The sequence below is a fragment of the Antechinus flavipes genome, chromosome 3 (genome assembly GCF_016432865.1).
Source record: "Antechinus flavipes isolate AdamAnt ecotype Samford, QLD, Australia chromosome 3, AdamAnt_v2, whole genome shotgun sequence".
NCBI lineage: Eukaryota > Metazoa > Chordata > Mammalia > Dasyuromorphia > Dasyuridae > Antechinus > Antechinus flavipes.
The window spans coordinates 266,293,400-266,312,768 of NC_067400.1; the positions used below are offsets into that span (position 1 = coordinate 266,293,400).

The 19,369-nt window shown below is 34.3% G+C and overlaps 1 protein-coding gene across 1 annotated transcript in view; it reads right to left on the reverse strand.

Moving 5' to 3' along the window:
* Positions 1-3,570: 3,570 nt before the first annotated feature.
* PRRG1 (proline rich and Gla domain 1) overlaps positions 3,571-19,369 on the reverse strand; it is a 126,139-nt gene continuing 110,340 nt past the window's right edge. Inside the window, exon 4 of the mRNA XM_051985049.1 lies at positions 3,571-7,131. Coding sequence (XP_051841009.1) covers positions 6,610-7,131 — 522 coding nt within the window. The 3' untranslated portion in view covers positions 3,571-6,609. The remainder of the gene's footprint in view (positions 7,132-19,369) is intronic.

The following is a 19,369-nucleotide window of genomic DNA, read 5'->3' on the forward strand; positions in this document are numbered from 1 at the left end:
CCCCCAGATTGTTCCATCTATTCTGTATATATCTTTTTTTTTTTTAATTTACAAGTTGTCTGTTCCATTTGAAACTAAACTCTTTTAGGGCAAGAATTATTTAGCCTTTCACTATGTCCTGGTGCAAGGGTACACCTACTTCTGACCCAACATATTGACTGACAAAGTACTTTACATATACTCTCTCATTTGCTCTTCTGTAAGGTAGATTTTCAAACTACAAAAGTAAATAATAGCAATAATAACAGCAATTGTTATTTTACTGTTGTTATTATTATCTTTTGGAAGTCAAACTTTTGCTTAGCCTCCAAACTTGGCTCAGTTCAGTTCAATATAACATTTATTAAGGTTTTACTATATGCAAGGAATCCATAGAGAAAGATGCAAGTTTTTGCCCCCAAGGAGTTTGCCTTCATCTTAGAACTCCAGTGGTTTCTGACAATAAGATTATGGTCTGGCCGATATTAAGGCTTTGCAGCTTGACAGGATCTGCCATATTTTGCAAGAACCCTAGGTCATTTGTCTACATCTTGATGAAGCATCAGAAAGGTACTTGAGTGGAATGACCAAATTTCTATTTGGGGTTTCTTAAAAATAACAATTAATATTGTTTTGTGGCTGAATTTGTAGCAATTGGTTATTGTAAAGACAATTGGAAAAGTACATTTTGAAGTTATCCAGAAATGTATTTTCATTCAATTAGATGGCCTAACTCCATTTTCTCCTCCAATTTCCAAAGAATTTTTGAAAATCATGGTACTTCATAATCGCATTTCCTAATTTGGGTGGAAAAGGGCATGCAGAGTATTTTGCTTTGTTTAAAATTTAAAGGAATCATGCCAAGAAAATAATTTTAGACTTGGCAGTGGTAAAAATTAAGATAAGAAATGATCCTATGTAATATTTATAAGATTTAGTTGGATGAGCAGATATAACTAAGAATAAACTCACATGTATTCTGGATAAATGTACAGTAGATGGTTCAAACTTTGTTTACCTCCATAACTGGTCTCTCTCTTTTTTTTTTTTTTTTGGATAACAACTTGACTTCTAACTTCATAAATCCTGTCATATAACACAAAACAGGATCATTGCTCACTAGTCTGCTTCAATTTTATTATCTTGGAAAAAGGATTTCAAAATTCAAAGAACAGAGTATCTAATGATTGAAGAGAAATGGAACTTTGGCAAAGAATAGCAACAACAAAACTCAATTTCATCACCAGATGGAGGAGTATAGCTTTGACAGAAGGGTAATGGATTTAAATCTGACAGTCTCAAAATCTCTGAAAGTTTACAAAAGGCCTTGAATAAAACTCATTTAGTTTGCATCAAGGATAGGAAAAATACATGGATAAATTTGAGAGGCTTAACGTGAAATGATATTTAAAATTTCAAGACAAGCAGACAAAAGTCCCAGAAAAGGGATTTATTTAAGGGAAGGGGTTGTTTTCAGGCTCAAAGTTCATCATTTATTAGCCACTGATGTGACAGAATATTAAAGAAAGCAAAGTTGCTTCTGCCTTCAAGAAACTTAATAGTTCACTTGAAGACAAAATATGTACATGAAATACAGCACCTAAATGGTAACAAAAATAAATATAACATTGATGGAATGCAAATAGAAGATGTAAGTGGAGGTGAAATGAATTGGCATTAATTCCTCTTTGATTAAATAATTTGACAAAAGTAAACAGAGAATTACAACATTTAGAATTGCTACTCTCTCTTATTTATAATGGCTCCTACTCTCAGGAAAATAATTGGGGAAAGAAGATGAACAAAAAATCTACATAGAAATATAGATTTGTTAAATTAAATTATATGGGCTGCAAATTTCATAATAGTTCAAAAAAGGGGAGATATCCACATAGGCTGAAGGAGGACTCATCTACAGGTCCTAGTTATCAAAGAAATATGATAGAGCTTAGAATTGATAGAGCTCATAGACAGCCATAAGTTCTGGGGAAATGATATTTAAAATTTCAAGACAAGCAGACAAAAGTCCCAGAAAAGGGGTTTAAGGGAAGGAGTTGTCTTCAGGATCAAAGGTCATCATTTATTAGCCATTGATGTGATAGAATATTAAAGAAAGCAAAGTTGCTTCTGCCCTTTAGTTATAGCAAGGGGAGAGAATTACATAGTATAATCAAGATTGGTAAACTTAGTCTGGTAATATGTAATGTGATTATGGAGAAGAAACCAGAAAGAAGGTGTTGATTTGATATATTCAGAGATATGGAAATAAGTCCCACTTCTGTTGCATAATTTTTGTTTTAAGAACCAATATTTACTGCCCGCTTATGTGTTAACATATGGTCTCTGCCTTCTGGGTGTTTTGAATGATACATATGAATTGATGACTTGGAGAGCACTCTCTGGATAGCAGAAGGATGGACAAAAAGCTTTGTTGCTTTGCAAGCTTATGCTGCTTACTCTAGGTTATTTTAGAGCTACAAGTTAAAATCCACTGTTCTTTTGCTTGCCTTTAACTCTTTCATGGTTATTTATGTACACAAGCCGGAATGAATCTAAACTTAGGTTAAGAAAATCTTGAGGTGGGCATACTCTCAGATGGGGAGAGTGAAGATCTCTATTTTTGGAGTTTAGACTAGTTGGCCTAAATCTGAAGTTCTTTACTCTTTTTATATCATGGATCTCCATTGGCAGTCTGGTGAATATAAAACCCTTCCCAGAATAACATTTTTAACACAAAATAAAATCTATAGGATTACAAATAAAACATCGTGTTCGACTATATTCAACACTTCAGTTTGCCATTTCCTTCTCAAGCTCATTTTATAGATGAGGAAACTGAGGCAAATAGGGTTGAGTAACTAGGGCAGGTCACCCAGCTAGTAAGTATCTGAGGCCAAATCTGAACTCAGGGAAATGAATCCTCCTCATTTCAGGCCTGCTATTCTATCAATACTTAGCTATCCCAATTATGTCATAATAGTTATCAAAATATTTTTTAAAAGTTTACAGACCCCAATTTAAGAACAGTTGGTGGAGAAGATGCCATCTAATTCTACTGTTCTATTAAAAGCAAGCCATCTTTAAGATGATCAATTTTACATCTAAATCTAAAGAGGAAGAGATTTAAAATCATTTTATTTCACACCATGAATACTTACCTTTAACTGATTTGTGACACAGTGAACCACTTTTCCATCTTCAGTGGGAATGAACTGCAGAAGTTCTGTGTAGTCACAAAAATTTTCCTCCTCAGCTGCTATTTTACATCTGCTAAATAGTTAGGAAAACAGCCAATCCTTAAGAATCTGTTTTTTGCCATTTTTCAGATTCTGACAAAGTATGTGAAATCAGACAAATGAAATCTTCTATGGAAAAGAGTAGTTCTAGTTGGTATCATGCCAGAACCATTTGACACCAGCTCCCAAAGAAGTGTTTCTCTTTTAGTATTTTACACTCCCACTTAGAATATGTCAGTGTTACATTTCACCAGCTCTTCTCTAATTTCTTTAGGAGGAAAATTTCGGAGGTATACCCCAAGGCTGAAAATGAGATTTACTGTGCTAAAATTCAAAATCCCTAAGAAAAAAAACATTTATTGGAAGGAGACTGTATATAGTATCAATTTTATTGGCTACTATAACGTTGTGATAGCTTTGATACTTGGCATAAAGAACTTCTTGGTTTTAAAAATAGCTTTATTTAGCATACCAAAAAATCACAAAGACAAAGAAAAATCTCATCTATTATGAACATAAACAAAATGTTTAAATATCATAATTTAATGTAAACCAAATGTCTTCAAATATTAAATCTTATAATCAAATACATGTTATTTACACAAAACTAAGTTAGAATAACCTCCACAGGTATCAATCGGGTAACCAATCTTGAAGTTATCTTTCAAGTACTAAATGAATAACAACCATGCCTTTATCCACAGAAGTCATCAGAAAATCAGCAATCACTTTATTGTTTGCATATTATGCAACTCATTGTTACATTCAAAGAAGGCAAGGTTGCTTGTCTTAAAGGTGTACAAACACAGTCACAGCACGTGGGAGGCTTGTAAAACATCCAGGGCTAAGGCTGTAAATTCTACTTCAGTTATTTAATGCAAATACAATTCAATTTAGTTAGTTTAAGAAAGGTAGTAAATATATTCTGCAAAAATAAACCTTTATTAAAAACCATTGAAGGCAAATGCAATATCAATCAGATTGGAAAGGCATAAACATAAAAAATATATTGCTACATTGAATGAGCCCCTTTCTCTTCTGCAAATGTTAAGAAATTGAATCTATAAAACTGGATTTCATTTCAGGATGAGGATGGAAATACCAAATCCTAAATGAATTTTAAACAAAACAGTATTTTCCCCTTCTGGTCTCTTCACAGACATTTCTGGCTCATTGCCTTTTATCAGTCAGGGTTTTCTCTGATCAACAGATATAATCACTGATTGATATATTTAAGGATTTGGCCTTTATTTCCAAAGGCCAAAATCCATTCAGTATTGCAGTTTGGATATCCATAAAAAGCAGCAGTAACATTAAACCCAGGAACTTAAATTTGCAAATAAACATAATTCAGGCCAGTATTTAATTATGGTATACCCGGCTCTTGTCCTTCAGTTTCTTCTAGTTACTGGTCCAACCCAAGCCCTGCACTCTACTAATTATCTAAGAAGAGCTTCAGGCCAGCTTCTATAGAACATTTAAAAACAAACATTAACAAAAACAAATTTTGAAGTGAAAATTCCTAATGGCTAGTTTCTAAAAATGCCAAAGATTGAGAGTACATAGGCCATAGATTAAGAATGGAAGAAATCTCTGAGGTCATATCAATCTGCTCTTTCATTTTGTAGCAGAAGCAACTATCTACTGTATATTTATAGTCATGTTCATGAGACAAAAACAAAAAAACCCCACAAAAATAAAAACTAATGTGCTTAGTGTTGAGGCTGTGGTCCATAATTGAGATGTTTTGTAACTTTTGAATTTAAAGTCACTTATAAAATCTTCCCCTGGGCCTTTGGACAGTAATTGCTGAGCAAACAATCCAGATGTCAGCACAATAATAAATGGTAGAAGATGTGTGAGACCAAGTACTTTGATGGTGGCAAGGTCAAAAGAAGTTTGTATTACCCTCTTGACTGTGTAAAAGCATTATGAATAATTGATTCACAGTTCCTGGGCAATGGACTGTTGTTGCTGGAACCTCTCACTAACGTACAATCCACTTGGTTCAGACCATCATCTTTTCTGTCTATGAGTATGTCAAATATGGGTTTCTTTTGTCCAGGAGACAATTCCCTTTGACTTTGTGAGGAGTGCGGACTGGTGTGGAGAAGTGGTTGACAATGTGGGAGTGGGACTGCATGAAAACATTCAGGTGGACAGGGTTGATCAACTTCATATCAGTGCAATACAGAAACTCACACTTAACTGTAGAAAACAGCATAGCTGCCAATAGAGAAGGTTTGCATTCTATTCTCAAATATTCTGCCTGCGGGAGCATGACATCAACTCCCTACTTTGTGAGAGTTATAACTGTACCTCCCCCGACCCAACGTAACACAAAAAGAAAAGTGACAAAGAGGCTGTAATTGGATTCCAATTTGCCCCTGGTATGACACAGATTTTGCAATCTTTCTCCATCAATAGAAAACCAATATAAAAATCACAGTGCTTTAATTCTTTTATATCTAACTTTATGGGAAATTGCCTCTCTATAATCCTGAGGCAATGACTGCAGCCTAACCTATGACTGTAACAAAATATTTTTCTCTCAGAGTTTTTAATCTTAATCATATTCCTAAAATGATAGAGAAGAGTCAAGCTGGAGGGGAATAAGTTTGGGTGGTATTATTGGACAACAAGGAAGTAAGGAGGGAATTAATCAAATTTGAGTAGTTTGTCACTCTAATATTTGTCTGTATCCACTTTACAAATTATTTCATGGCAAAAGGAAAAAGAAAGCATGAAGTGAATAAATATGATCAAAGTCATCTAAAAATACATAAACACTGTTTGGTTCTTTACCACATACACCACAAACCCTGAAATGTCATTAATAACCAATTATCTTACTAGTTAAAAGTTGTTAGCACTTTATCACTTATTGTTATCTCTGTCAGAGTGTCTAAATTCAGATTACCACATGCATTTTCCTTTTTAAGGTAAATGGGAAGTTACTGAGGAAAGTTAATCCAATATAATTTCCTACTTGCAAAATTCAACATGTTACTGGCTTTCTAATCTGCAAATATAATTAAGTGCTACACTTTGTAGCATCTAATAAGTCTCCCTCTCTAGGTTACTAAGATAGAAAGATTTTTTAAAGGCAGCTTCATATATATATTATATTGGCATTTATATGCACTCCCATATGAACACTGCTGTGGGTATCTGTTCCTATCTTCCCACTAGCCAAAATGAGCACTGATAAAATCTGAACGAAAAAAAAAAAAGAAGGAAAATGATATGAGAGGGGGGAAGTGGTATGCTTTGAAGGTCCAATAAATTATGTAAATGCATGATTATGCTGTGATAAAGTGCTACAAAACTCTCCCATTAGTAGTTTTAAAAGAACCAGAGTAATGGAGTTGGCTTTTTTTTTTTTTTTCCTGCTTTACTTGATGGTGGTGACGACAGGTACCATAGCAATGGCATTGGCTGAGCTGGAGTTCATGATGTCATCATACTGGGGGGGTGGATCTAAATGAGGTTCTGTCTCACTTCTTCTTAGGTTTGTCTGACCAGTGGCTTCTTCATAGGTAGGTGGGGGGTCGCAGTTAGAGAGACGTGTAGAGACAGAATCTGAGCGCCCACCTACATAACCCAGAAATCCTGGGGAGAGCCCACTGCTGTCAAAGAGTTCTTCTTGCGGGGAATGAGTGATGCTGAGATGGGACGGGAGAGGTCCTCGACTGTCTGTCAGGGTGCCATCATTATTGGCTTCCAGTGCTCCCCGTCTCATGTACATGGTTTGTCTGCGAGTTTTCTTTTTTAGGAGATATCTCCAAGTTATGAATATGATGATGAGGATAACAAAAAGGCCAATGATTAATGGAAATGCAAGGTAAAATGGATACCAGTTACTTCCTCTGTTTTCTGCCTGATGTTCCTTTATGTAGGTGTCCCAGAATTCCTTCTAAAAACAGTAAGACAGAATAAATCATAATGGTTAAAAGAGGACAAACAGAAAAAGTGAACAATCAATAATCATAAGGAAAAAAAGTTAAACCCAGGTTAGAGGATTCAAGTGGACTTTTTTTGGGTCTTGGGGATGGAGACATTTTGTTGCTACCTGTCTCTTAATCCTATGCTCTTCCCCACATCCCCATACTCCCTTACAATTGATATCTCTGTTGACTAGATCCGAGTTCTGTAACATTTTCATGTTACTTGTTACCGTTATATGTTACTATATTTTGCTAGAGGATTTTTTTTTTTAAAAGGTAACAATGTAGATAGAAATCTGTATAAAACTAAATTTTAGAAGAAAATCTCTGCTTCAAAGTGACTAAAAAAATCTGGTCCTAACCAAAGATCAAAGAATAACCCTGTATGGAACACTATTAAAATTTAAAGATGGCACAAAATAAATTAAGTTTAAAATTTTGCTTTCTCCTCCCTAAGTTAAATACACTCATGTAACTGCAGGAGCTACAAATAATGTATTTCATTATGGAAGACTTAGAATCAACAGTGTAAAATTAAGGGAGAAAGTAAAAATCACAAAAGGAATAGTGAAATGAGTTGTTGGCAGTCTTTCTTTCTATTTGGTAAAGAAAATATTAGGCAGAGCTTAGATTCAGAAGATCAAGCTTTGAGCACGTAGCTATAGCACTGCCTAGCCATTTGACTTTAGCCATGTCACTTGCTTCTTCAGTCCTGTTTCTTCTTCTATACAATGAGGGAATCTATAAGGTTCCTACAGAAATAATATTTGGAGATTTTGGGTTGGACCAGATGCTATTCAAGGTTCCTTTGAGTTCTAGTATTTTATGATGCTAAGAAACAGACATCTACTTACTGCTGCTATTATGCATATTTCAAATATGTGGATGATGATGAAATATATGGAAAAATGTACACAGCTTCAACCAGATAATTCTTATGGAACTAAGAAGCAGCAAAGGTATATAGCACAACATACCTCTTTGCATTTTATGATTATTAATGGAGAAAATTTAATCATTTAATAATTCATTTTTTCTCAATTATAAAATCAGCCATATTTTATACAGTTGTGTCATGATTTTTTAAAACAAGGTATTTCTGAAGATGTGGATAAGTTTTTTAAAATGCAGAGAAGTTTTTACTTAAAACAATACAACTGTGAATCCTTTGGAAAAACAAACACTTTTTATAAAGCATATAATTACTCTTCAGAATCAACAGTATTATAAATCTAGATTTTTCAAAATTTGCCAAAAATGATGACAAAATCTGTAATAAAATTGAACTGTACACATGGAATTTTGAGATTATTAGTATTTTATAAACACAAACCAGAAATGATCACTGCAGAAATTAACAGTATATTTTTAAACATGTTTAGGTTTTCTTTTTCTCCAAAAGTAAGAAGACTGAATAAAAGACAAGAACACTAGGCCTTTTTAAACATCTCTAATACTAGCGCCTGACACCAACATAATTTCCACAAAGTTTCATAGACATATTAAACATAAAATCATGACATTAAACATAAAGCTTAATAGAACAAAGAATATTTTTGGACAATATATGAATGGCAAAATATTTCAAGCAGATGTGGTCCATAATGGGCTCTCAGTAATATAGTCTATTCTACTGTACAAGGATCAAACTAGCTAACTTCAGAGAGACTTATTAATCATCATGGCGCTGGCTCTCAGGTGATGAATTTTTTCCAGTCACAGGGCTTGGTCATTTCATTCAAGAGTATGTATGAGAAAAAACTGAACATGATCCTTCTGTTCTAAGCTACTTATTCTCTTCACAATTTTTCCCTCTCCAGAGCTTTTATTTCATTAAAAATTTCATTTTTGCATCTCTTGCTTCATTTCTTCCAGGTATATAGTTCTTGAATCTAAATTCCTCTTTTTTCCCCTCCAGCTTTGAGTATCATTGTGGAATTACTTTCTTTTGGGTTTACATTTGGGCTTATATGAATCGACTGAGACAAAATATATAAAATCATACTAATAAGCACATACCCAAAAAGATTAAAGGAGAAACAAAAGGAAAGAAATGATAAAGGCCAGTGCCTGGATTCTGAGAGAAGCAGAGATATGGGGGACATTGTGGTGAAGGGAGTTTGCTTCAGATATAGAGTAGCAGCATTGATCACTTTCTCTATCATTCATCACCTTCTTTCAAAAGAGGGAAATGTGAGTCTAAGAGAAGAAAAAGTGTAAAAGGGAATAATGGAGGGAAATAAAAAATTAATAAGCATGAAGTACCTTTAAATTACAAGAGAAAATGACAGATCACAAAGATCATTTTGTTTCAGCAAATGTCTAGAAAAAGCACCAAAGTGAATACCAACAAGAAGTCCAAAATTAAAATATTAGTTGGTTCTAATTAGCTTTAGGGTTTACATTTAGCTCAGGATTACACAAAGAATTAGTTGAAATCTATGAACATTAGAAAGGTCCTGTCAGTATAGATAAGTGGTCTGGAAACTCAATGGAGCACCCCCAAATGAGACACTTATGGCAGTAATCTGACTAGGGAATCCACAGAAAGACCATCATAGAATGCCAGAGGGTAAGAAGAATACACTATATACTTCGATATCAGGGAAAGTCACCCATTGAACTATGACAGGAAATGATGGAGCTTGTTATTGCTCTGAGCATGGATACAGTAAAGGAAATGGAAAATAGAAGCAGAAACCCAGGAAAGTGATATTAGGACTTTGACCACATCATCCAAATGGATGGAAAGGTGAAGAGCTCAGCCCCGGGACAAGGTCACAAATCAAAACCTGAAGCTAAAGATATGACTACATCAGAAAAGATAACCAAAAGCTACTAAGGAATATTATGGAACAAAAAGCACCCAAAGAGAAAATCTGGAAGAAAATGGTAACACCAAAATTTTAAACAGAATTCCAAAGGGAGGGAAAAAAAGGCTTGAACACAAGGACTAAAAAACTACCTGGAAAAAATAAAGCAATAAATAAATAAAATTATAAATGAAATGAGTTATATAAGAAAAAATATAAAGGAAAGTCAGTAGCTTAGAACAAAACTACTAAAGATTACTGAAGCAACAAACACCCTGAAGATTAGACAAAACAGAAATCAATAACTTCATGAAATAACAAGAAAAATTAGAGAAAAATTGAATTGAAAAATCAAGAGTTTAAGAATATAATAAAGTATCTACTATCAAAAAAACAACTGACATGGAGAATACATGTCAAGAAAATGTATGAATCAGAAAACCATGATTCTTCCATCCTTCTGCCCTCAAAGTCTGGATATTATATTTCATAAAATCACAAATGAAAACTTCCTAGATTTAGTAGCATTTGTGGTCAAAGTGAAAAAAAGAATCTGAAAACCTTTTGAAATAAACTTAATATGAAAACTCTCTGGAATATCATAGCCAAAATGCAAAGCTTCCTGATCAAAGAAAAAAAATATATTGCAAGTAACCAAAAGCAAAGAATTCAAGGACAAAGGAAAAACCAGTCTGGATTATACAAGACTTAGTAGCCACACCCATATATGAAAAAAGAGATTGTAATATAATATTACAAAAGGCAAGTGACAAGATCTTGAAACTATGAACAACTTATTCTTTAAAAATTGAGTATAATTTTACTGGTGGGAAAAATATATAGGGGCCCTCAAACTTTTTAAATAGGGGGCCAGTTCACTGTCCCTCAGACTGTTGGAGGGCCAGACTATAGTAAAAACAAAAATTTTGTTTTGTGGACCTTTAAATAAAGAAACTTCATAGCCCTGGGTGAGGGGGATAAATGTCCTCAGCTGCTGCATCTGGCCCACAGGCCATAGTTTGAGGACCCCTGACTTAGAGTATAATTCAAATTATACAGCATATAGCATTGGCTCTAGAATTACAGGAACCAACTTTAAATCTTTCCTATGATACTTACTACATGAGTTTGGGCAATAGGCCTCAGTTTCCTCACCTGAAAAATGATAAAGTTGGACTAGACAGCATCTGAGAGAGTTTTCTTCTATTTCTAGATTTATGATTCTATAAATAAATGGTTTTCAAGCATCCCTGATGAAGATATCAGAACTACTGAGTAGAAACAAGGAAATGCAAACATAGGAGTTAAGAGAAATCTAGAAAGATAGCTACATTGCAGCAAATAAAAGGGGTTATGTTATGATGGTAGAGTGGGATGGGAGGTGGGAAGGGAATGTGTCTTTTGTTTGCATGCTTGTAAAGAATTAAAGAAAAGAAAAGGAAAAGGAAAACCTAGAGAAGAAAGCGAAAATGAGGAGGAAAGTTAACTATTTCAAGATCTAGATATATAGTACACAGATATGGAGAAAGATATATATGCTAGAAATATAATGAACACATAATACTATGTGTTGGAATCCTTACTAACTGCTAACTAATTAGAGTTGATCTAATCTTACAAGAAGATGTTTTGGCCAGAACCTGAAACTAGGTACTAAGTAGAACTAATCAATACAAGGCTTGTGTTCACACCTTTATTCCAGAAAGATTATGCAATGTTGATGAGGACCAAGAGAATTTATTGAATAATTGCAGGGTTCTGCAGAGTAAAATCAATATTAAACATTGGGTATAACCCATGCCTTTAAAGAACTTGAAGAAAAGAACAGCATATATTGATGGTAAAAGAGAAAAAAATATTTTTATAGATATGAGTCACTTTTAATGTGAGAAAGAAAAAGGTTTCCTGCATCTTCAAAATCTTCTACATGTCCCATTTATGTAGCAAGTAAGCATTAAACAATTATATATAAAAGTCTCTGGGTTAAGTGCATAACACATATTCTCATTTCCCTGTGGAGTTTTCAGTTCTGAGTCTACTAAACTAAATATCTACCTTTTTAGCTCATCTGCTCCCATCCTTTTCTCCTACCCAAAGAAAAATTCAGTATTTTTTCTTAAAATATAAAGCTCTAAAAAAAATTACTGTGATATATTAGAGAGTTCTAAATTCATCTACCATTTTCCTGGAAAACTTAACCTTCATATCATTTAATTATAATGAATACTCAGGAGAAAAGTCTGTTGGCTCATTTCATGAGAGATTATATCATCTTTAATTACAGTAACCAAACCTCAGAGCTTTAGCTATCCTTACATATCTACCTGGATAAAAAAAATATGTGGTGACAGACTAATTTCTTCCATAATTAGACTCTTTCTTCTAGACCAGACTGCAGATCAAGTTAAAGCTTACTTGAATTTAAAGAGCAAATTATATTTTATTTAAATGAACAAATAAGAATTCTTATAAGCAATTTATGTGCCATTGTAACCCATATGGTTAAAAAAAAAAAGCAGTACAAAAAAACTGTGAGAAAAGTTCATATCCATGAATGTGACATTCAAATAGCACATTTTAAAACAGATGAAAACCAGCTGAAATGCTGCTGATGCGACTTCTGAGTATGAAATTAAGTATGAAATTTAGTCACATGTTACAGCATTTTTAAGTACCATATAAAATATTTATTTAAAGGAGAGAAGACTCATTAAAAGTCTCAAAAGGTTTTAGATAAAGTTAAAACTATATAAGTAATAAAATTAAATTCATTTGAAGCCATAAGAACTTGACAACCACTTTTTTTAGGGAAAGAAATTTTGTTGGCTGCAGGCTTTGTGTGAGGCTTTCTAGAATCAAATGAAATACTACAAGTCCATCAAAATATTTTGGTTAGCTTTCTGTTACAAGAATTGGCTTTCCAAGAGGCAGAGCAGGGAATGGGGGTAGATTTAGAAATAAAGGTCATGAAACAAACAAAATATGTCAATAATTCCTAAAGAAAAAAAGGGGTGGGAAGGAAAGACTATCAGAGAATGATCAGTAAGATTTTAGGTATTTCTATTTTGTATTTTCTACCTTCAATCTAAGAAAAGGAAATAAATTATCACTGGGAAAATGAATCAAGACCAAAAGGATTCACAAATACATAGTTTTAAAATCACAGCTGGGCATTTTGCCCTAACATTCCAACAAGTAGGTTTCATCACAACTCCATCAGTTCAGACCTAGCTAGCAAATAGGATGGATTTTTTTATTGATTCTTTCATGCTGAGAACAGATATGCTGAAAGTATTCTGCTGTAGAGCCAATATTAGATTTGTTTTCTCCCTTCTGAACTCCATGAAAGGCCCTGAGAAAGGATCATTCTAGTCTTCTATAATACTTACTTGCATGGACCTTAGGCAAAATACTTTTAACTTCTCTAGGCCTCAGTTTTGTAATCTGCCAAATGAAACAGTTGAATCTGATGACTTTTTTTTTTGTCATTATTCAGCTTTTATTTTTATTTATTTATTTATTTTATTATAGCTTTTTATCTACAAGTTATATGCATGGGTAATTTTTCAGCATTTTGACAGTTGCAAGTCCTTTTGTTCCAACTTTTTCCCTCCTTCCCCTCACCCCCTCCCCCAGATGGCAGGTTGACCAATACATGTTAAATATATTAAAGTATAAGTTAAATACAATATATGTATACATGTCCATACAATTATTTTGCTGTACAAAAAGAATTGGACTTTGAAATATTGTACAATTAGCCTGTGAAGGAAATCAAAAATGCAGGCGGACAAAAATAGAGGGATTGGGAATTCTATGTAGTGGTTCATAGTTATCTCCCAGAGTTCTTTCGTTGGGTGTAGCTAGTTCAATTCTTTACTGCTCTATTGCAACTGATTTAGTTCATCTTGTGGTTGAAGAGGGCCACAGAATCTGATGACTCTTGATGAACTTATGGCTTGATGAACTACTGGGCATTGCAATTACCAATTAATTTAATTTGCTTTACCTCTAAATATCATCTTGGGACTTAAAAATATGAAGCTCTTGAAGCTAACAAAATATTAATTCCTTAAGAACCTCCTACAATTCAATCAACAAACATAAACATAGGATTTGTCCTTCTCTCCACATTCCTAGTTTATTTTGCTTAGGTAAATTCCGTGCTGCCTTACAAATATTCTTACCACTTAACCAAATATATTGAATGGCTATAAATCATTTACAACATTTTAGATTGCCACAAAGAAAATTCCGTCCTACTAGATGAACTCTTTCTAGCTTAGTCCCAGAGGATCTTGGAACCCCTAGGCAGGATGTGGCCTTCAGCAGTGAGAATATTATTTCATCTGTTCCCTAGCCTCCAATCCAAATACATCAAGGAGAGTTTTAATATGATTTCAACATCCTTTAGAGGTTGGACCAGTGGTTTAAGTTTGAGAACAGAATGAAATGGGATTCTTACAATCCATATAACAGTTAATTTTTAAAATTGCCTAGTTTCCATAACATGAAAAAAGATATTATTCAGTAATGTGTAGTATTGATTTGGTCCAATCCAGTTTTTCTGTTTCTGTGCAGGCTATGTTAGCACACCAGTCAAAAATCATGTGTCAATTCTGAAGAAGAAGGTCCTGATTACTTTTGTACTGTTTCTGTGTGTGGGTTTTTTGTATTTCATTTATTAGGAAGCTCTATCTGTGATTTGAATTTTAGACTCTTGAGCCACTTAAGTTTTAAGGTCAGTTCTAGTTTGCTGGCCAAAAAATATTGTTTCTATAATATACCATGCTTTGAAATCTTCCAAAGGGTCTTCCAAAAGCTAAGAAGAAGCTAGCAAAAAGATGGCACCATTAATGGCCCCCTGAAGGAGTGAAAGAATAGGGAGAACAAAGACCCTAAATTCCTATTTTGCCTCCTTTCTTCAGAAGAATCCAATAAGGTCTCCTGATGTAAAGTAAGAATAACTTAAACATCAAATCTTTGCCACCTTTCTTTTTCAAGGATATTTGATATATAGTTTCTTTATTTTTTATTTTTTATTTTTTGAGGTAATCAGGGTTATACAACCAGTAAGTGTTAAGTGTCTGAAGCTGGATTTGAACTTGAATCTTCCTGAGGCTGGTATTTTATCCACTGAACTACCTATGCATTCCTGGCACATAATTTCAATTGTTTCCTATAACCCCAAAGTAAAATACCTTCTCAAAGTTCCACCCCAAAGTTCTCCAACCTGTTCCTGAAAGGCCATTGTCTAATGATCATGAGGGTACTATACTGGAAGCAAACTGAAATACCCTTACCACCTGAAAATTAAAGTAAGCAATGGGATACAATGGGCTTGTCTCAGCTGTTGCCTGTGCCAATACTAAGTGCCGAATGTTGTAGCCAGGTCTGACTAGGGTTTCTTGGAGATTCAGACCAGAATAAAATGAAAAGCTATTAGACCATCAAATAATTAAGAAAAGGAAATTGTCTAGACACAGGTTGAAAAGAATATTCAGCAAAGATACAACACTGATTCCTTGAGTGTACTGGCCTTGCTAATATTAGTCAAAATGTCTATCATATAGAGAATCACACTCCTTGGTTCACGGGCTTTTGTGCCCATACCACCAGAAGCTTCAGGAAAAGTTCTGAAATAATAAAAGATTTTTTTTATAAGAAATTTTATAAAGAAAATATTTCTTTTATAAAGGAAAAAAAAGCTTTAGTTTCTTGAAGGGTTTTTCCCAAAACAATAGAAAAAACCAACACACACACACACACACACACACACACACACACACACACACACACACAAAACTCCAGCCCTAAAATACTCTGGTAATAATGCTTATGATAATGCTTCTGCAACACTTCATCAAGCTGGACTTGTCACAAATTTTCCTTTTCAGATTTCAGAGCTTGAGAGTGATGTGGGAAAACTTGCAATAATGCCTTAATGAGGTGTCTATCTATAAGACTTGAAGCATGTATTAATTTAATACAGCCTGCTAATCCTGAACTATCCCTCCAAATACCCCATCCTCACTTTTCCCACTGGTGAGCTCCTCCTGGAGCCTGCATTTTGTGAAGGATCCTAGACTGGTTTGCCTTCATGGTTCTCCTGGTATACTTGACTTTCTAGATTTCAAAATCACACCTTCATTTCTCTCCTGCTTTTCAGCTCCCATAAAAAGAAAAAATTCTCCAGTGAAGGAGTCATTTATTTATTGCTTATGCCTAATGCTTGGCCCAGTGCCTAGCACATAGTAACATAACAGCCTAATAAATTTATGTCCCCCTCCCTCCCTTCCTTGCTCCTTTCTTTCCTTCCTTGCTTTCTTCCTTCCTTCCTCCTTTCCTCCCTTCCAGTAACCATATTTAACTAAATAAGTGCTGTGTGACACAGTAGGAAGACAAACATAAGGAAAATTAGTACATAATGATTCTAAATACCATGGGCTTGTGCTGACGTCCATAAAATTAGGAGGTTGGATTAGATGGGTTCCAAGATAGCAGGGTAGAGATTCTTTGTCTCAATTGCTACCTAGCCTTAATCACTGAATTAATGTCCTCAAACTGAGACCTTTTGATGACCTAAGGTTAGATATCCCATTATAACCAGAGCCAAAGCCAGTTAGTTGTCTTTAAATCTTGCCACTGGATCCAGGTGGTCTGGAGGAAAAAGTGAGGTAGGTAACCTCACACAGCTCACTACATTTAAAACCAATTCACTTGCATGTTATGCAAGCCATGGTCCTCTTCGAGAATGAAGGACCAACAAGGGCCCCAACAAGGGGGCACTGAAAATGGATATCCCAGAGACACCTGAAGCTCAAAAAATCCAAAACTGAACTCATTATGTACCTCCCCTCCAAATCCTCTCTCTTTCCAAAGTTTTCTGTGATGTCTATCAAAGAAATCCCTATCCTTCCAGTCTCCAAGGTTCACAATCTCAGCATTATTCATAACTGCTCACTGTATGTCACCCTAGATATTCATTAATTGACAAATCTGGCTGTTTCTATCTCTATAACAGCTTTTGAATATGACCCTTTCTCTCCACATATAGATAAGATATTAGTTCAAGCTACAATCACCCCTCTTTCAGATTATTCTAATAGTCTTCTAATTAGTTTTCCTGCCCCAAGTTTCCCTCTATGACAATCCATCCTAAACATTACAACCAAGACCATCCATCTCTCTTAATTAATAAACTTCAAAGATTCCTGATTGCTTCTAGGATCAAATATAAAAACTCAGTCTAGTTCAATTTGTTACTGAGTAGAAATGGGTCAGTTTAAAATACTAAAATTCAGTTTGATAAGCACTGGCTAATTATTATGAGATGCTTCTCACATAATAGACATATTGTCTACTACAAGACAAGCATATTGACAATAGACTCTCACATAGTCACATAGAATAGCACATTAGATAAAGGACTAGGCTTTGCATCAAAAATATCTGGGTTCAAGTTCTGTCTCTGATACAGATGGCCTGTATGACCTTGGACAAATAACTTGACCTCTCAATATTCTCAGGAAATTCTAAGATTTTAGGTTCTAGATCAAGCAATGAATTTGGATGACGGTGGGAATTCTTCCAAAGAGAAATCATAGCTCCAATCCCCTCCCTCTTTTTCTCATCTCCCACAAATATTTTCCCAAAACTTTCCCATCTTTCTGTAGACAAAAACAGTCCCTTCCCTCAAGGAGTTTACATTCTATTTGAAAGAGATAGAGTAGGAAACAAGTATATAGGTAAGTAAAAAATATCCTAGCAGCTAGGTAGTCCAGAGAGCCCAGGCTGGGGTCAGGAAGACACATTTTCCTGAGTTCAAATCTGGGATTTAGGAGACTTTTCAGCTGTGTGACTGGGCAAGTCATTTCACCTCTATCTCAGTTTTTAAACTGTAATAGATGAATAATAGTACTTATCTCTCAGGGTTGTTAGGAAAATCATGAAACAATATTTGTAAAACATTTTAAACAATTCTTCACATACAACAGGTGCATAATAAATACTTGTTAAAGAGTATTTATACTTTTCTCTTATATAAAAGTATTTATACTTTCCCCATATATATAAAAGTTAAAGATAACACATTTCAAGTCCTTCATATTACAGACAAGAAAAGTCCCCAAAAGCTGAAATGAGTTATTTATCAAAGGTCATACAATTAGCAAGTGGCAGAATGAAGCCTCCAGGAATGTAAGCCAGCGGACTCTCTATTGGATCATCTGTCCCTAGCCAGCATGAATTCTTCTGCCTGGATGAACTGCTATTTCCAACATGCTATTAAAACAACATTTGATGAAGTCATCTTTCAACTAAGACAAAAACCAGATTTGCTCAACACCTAGAATCATTAAAATCTCATGGCACATTCCTCCCTCCCCGCCAAGTAGGCAGAATGTTTTAGTGTCTTGCCTGAATCCTAATTATACATTGTTCACATAAAATTCCCCTAAAAGGTCTAGCTGATCATTCATGTTATTCTTCACTTCATCATGATAAAATTATTATTTCCTGCTTGACACATGTCATATCCTACCTCTGGAGCTGCATTCCAAATGAAGAAGATAAAGAAGAGGTGGGTAAAAATATCCTTGTAAATAAACATTCAAGGTTTAAAACATAATACCAGTAACTACGTAATGTAGTCTTGTAGCTAGATTTTCAAAATGTGCCTGCCTGAGTTTTCACAATTAGCCTATGAAAGTTCAAGTAGCTTGCCAAATTCTTTCTTGTATTTATAATACTTGTAATCAATGACACTCTATTAACATCATCTTGCAAATCTTCCCTCTCTGGAAATGGGAGTGTTTTATATAAGCTCTAGGGTAGCTAGTAGAAATGACTGCCAAATATCTCTTAAGCAAAATGGATATGGCATCCTGGAATGCCTTTCCAATTTCAGTACTTTGTGGTTCATAAAACATTTCCATATATCTTGCTGGACCTCAATAACCCTACATTATACACAATGTATACATTAAAATCCCTAAAAGTGAGCAAACAGAAACTATGATAACTATCTTGAATCTTGACAAATAGGCGAGCACTTATCTACAAGGCTGATACAAAGTAGGACTAAATAATCACATTATTAAAAAGTTTAAGTGGAATAGAAAAGCCATACATCTACACTGAAAGATTATACTTAGCAAGTCATCTAATCATAGAGAAAAAATTACTTTTAACAAGATGATCTTAGTCACAACAACAGGAGTAATTTTTTTTGCTAGCAACAATGAAATTTAAGGTTTATGTATAACACTATGCCAAATCAATAAAAACTAACTTAGTAGCTCTTCAAAATTGACTGCAGAAGTAAATTCAGCTTAGTGAAAGCCAAAGTAAAGCTATGAATTCGTAAAAATCTGATTAATTGGCACCAAAGGGT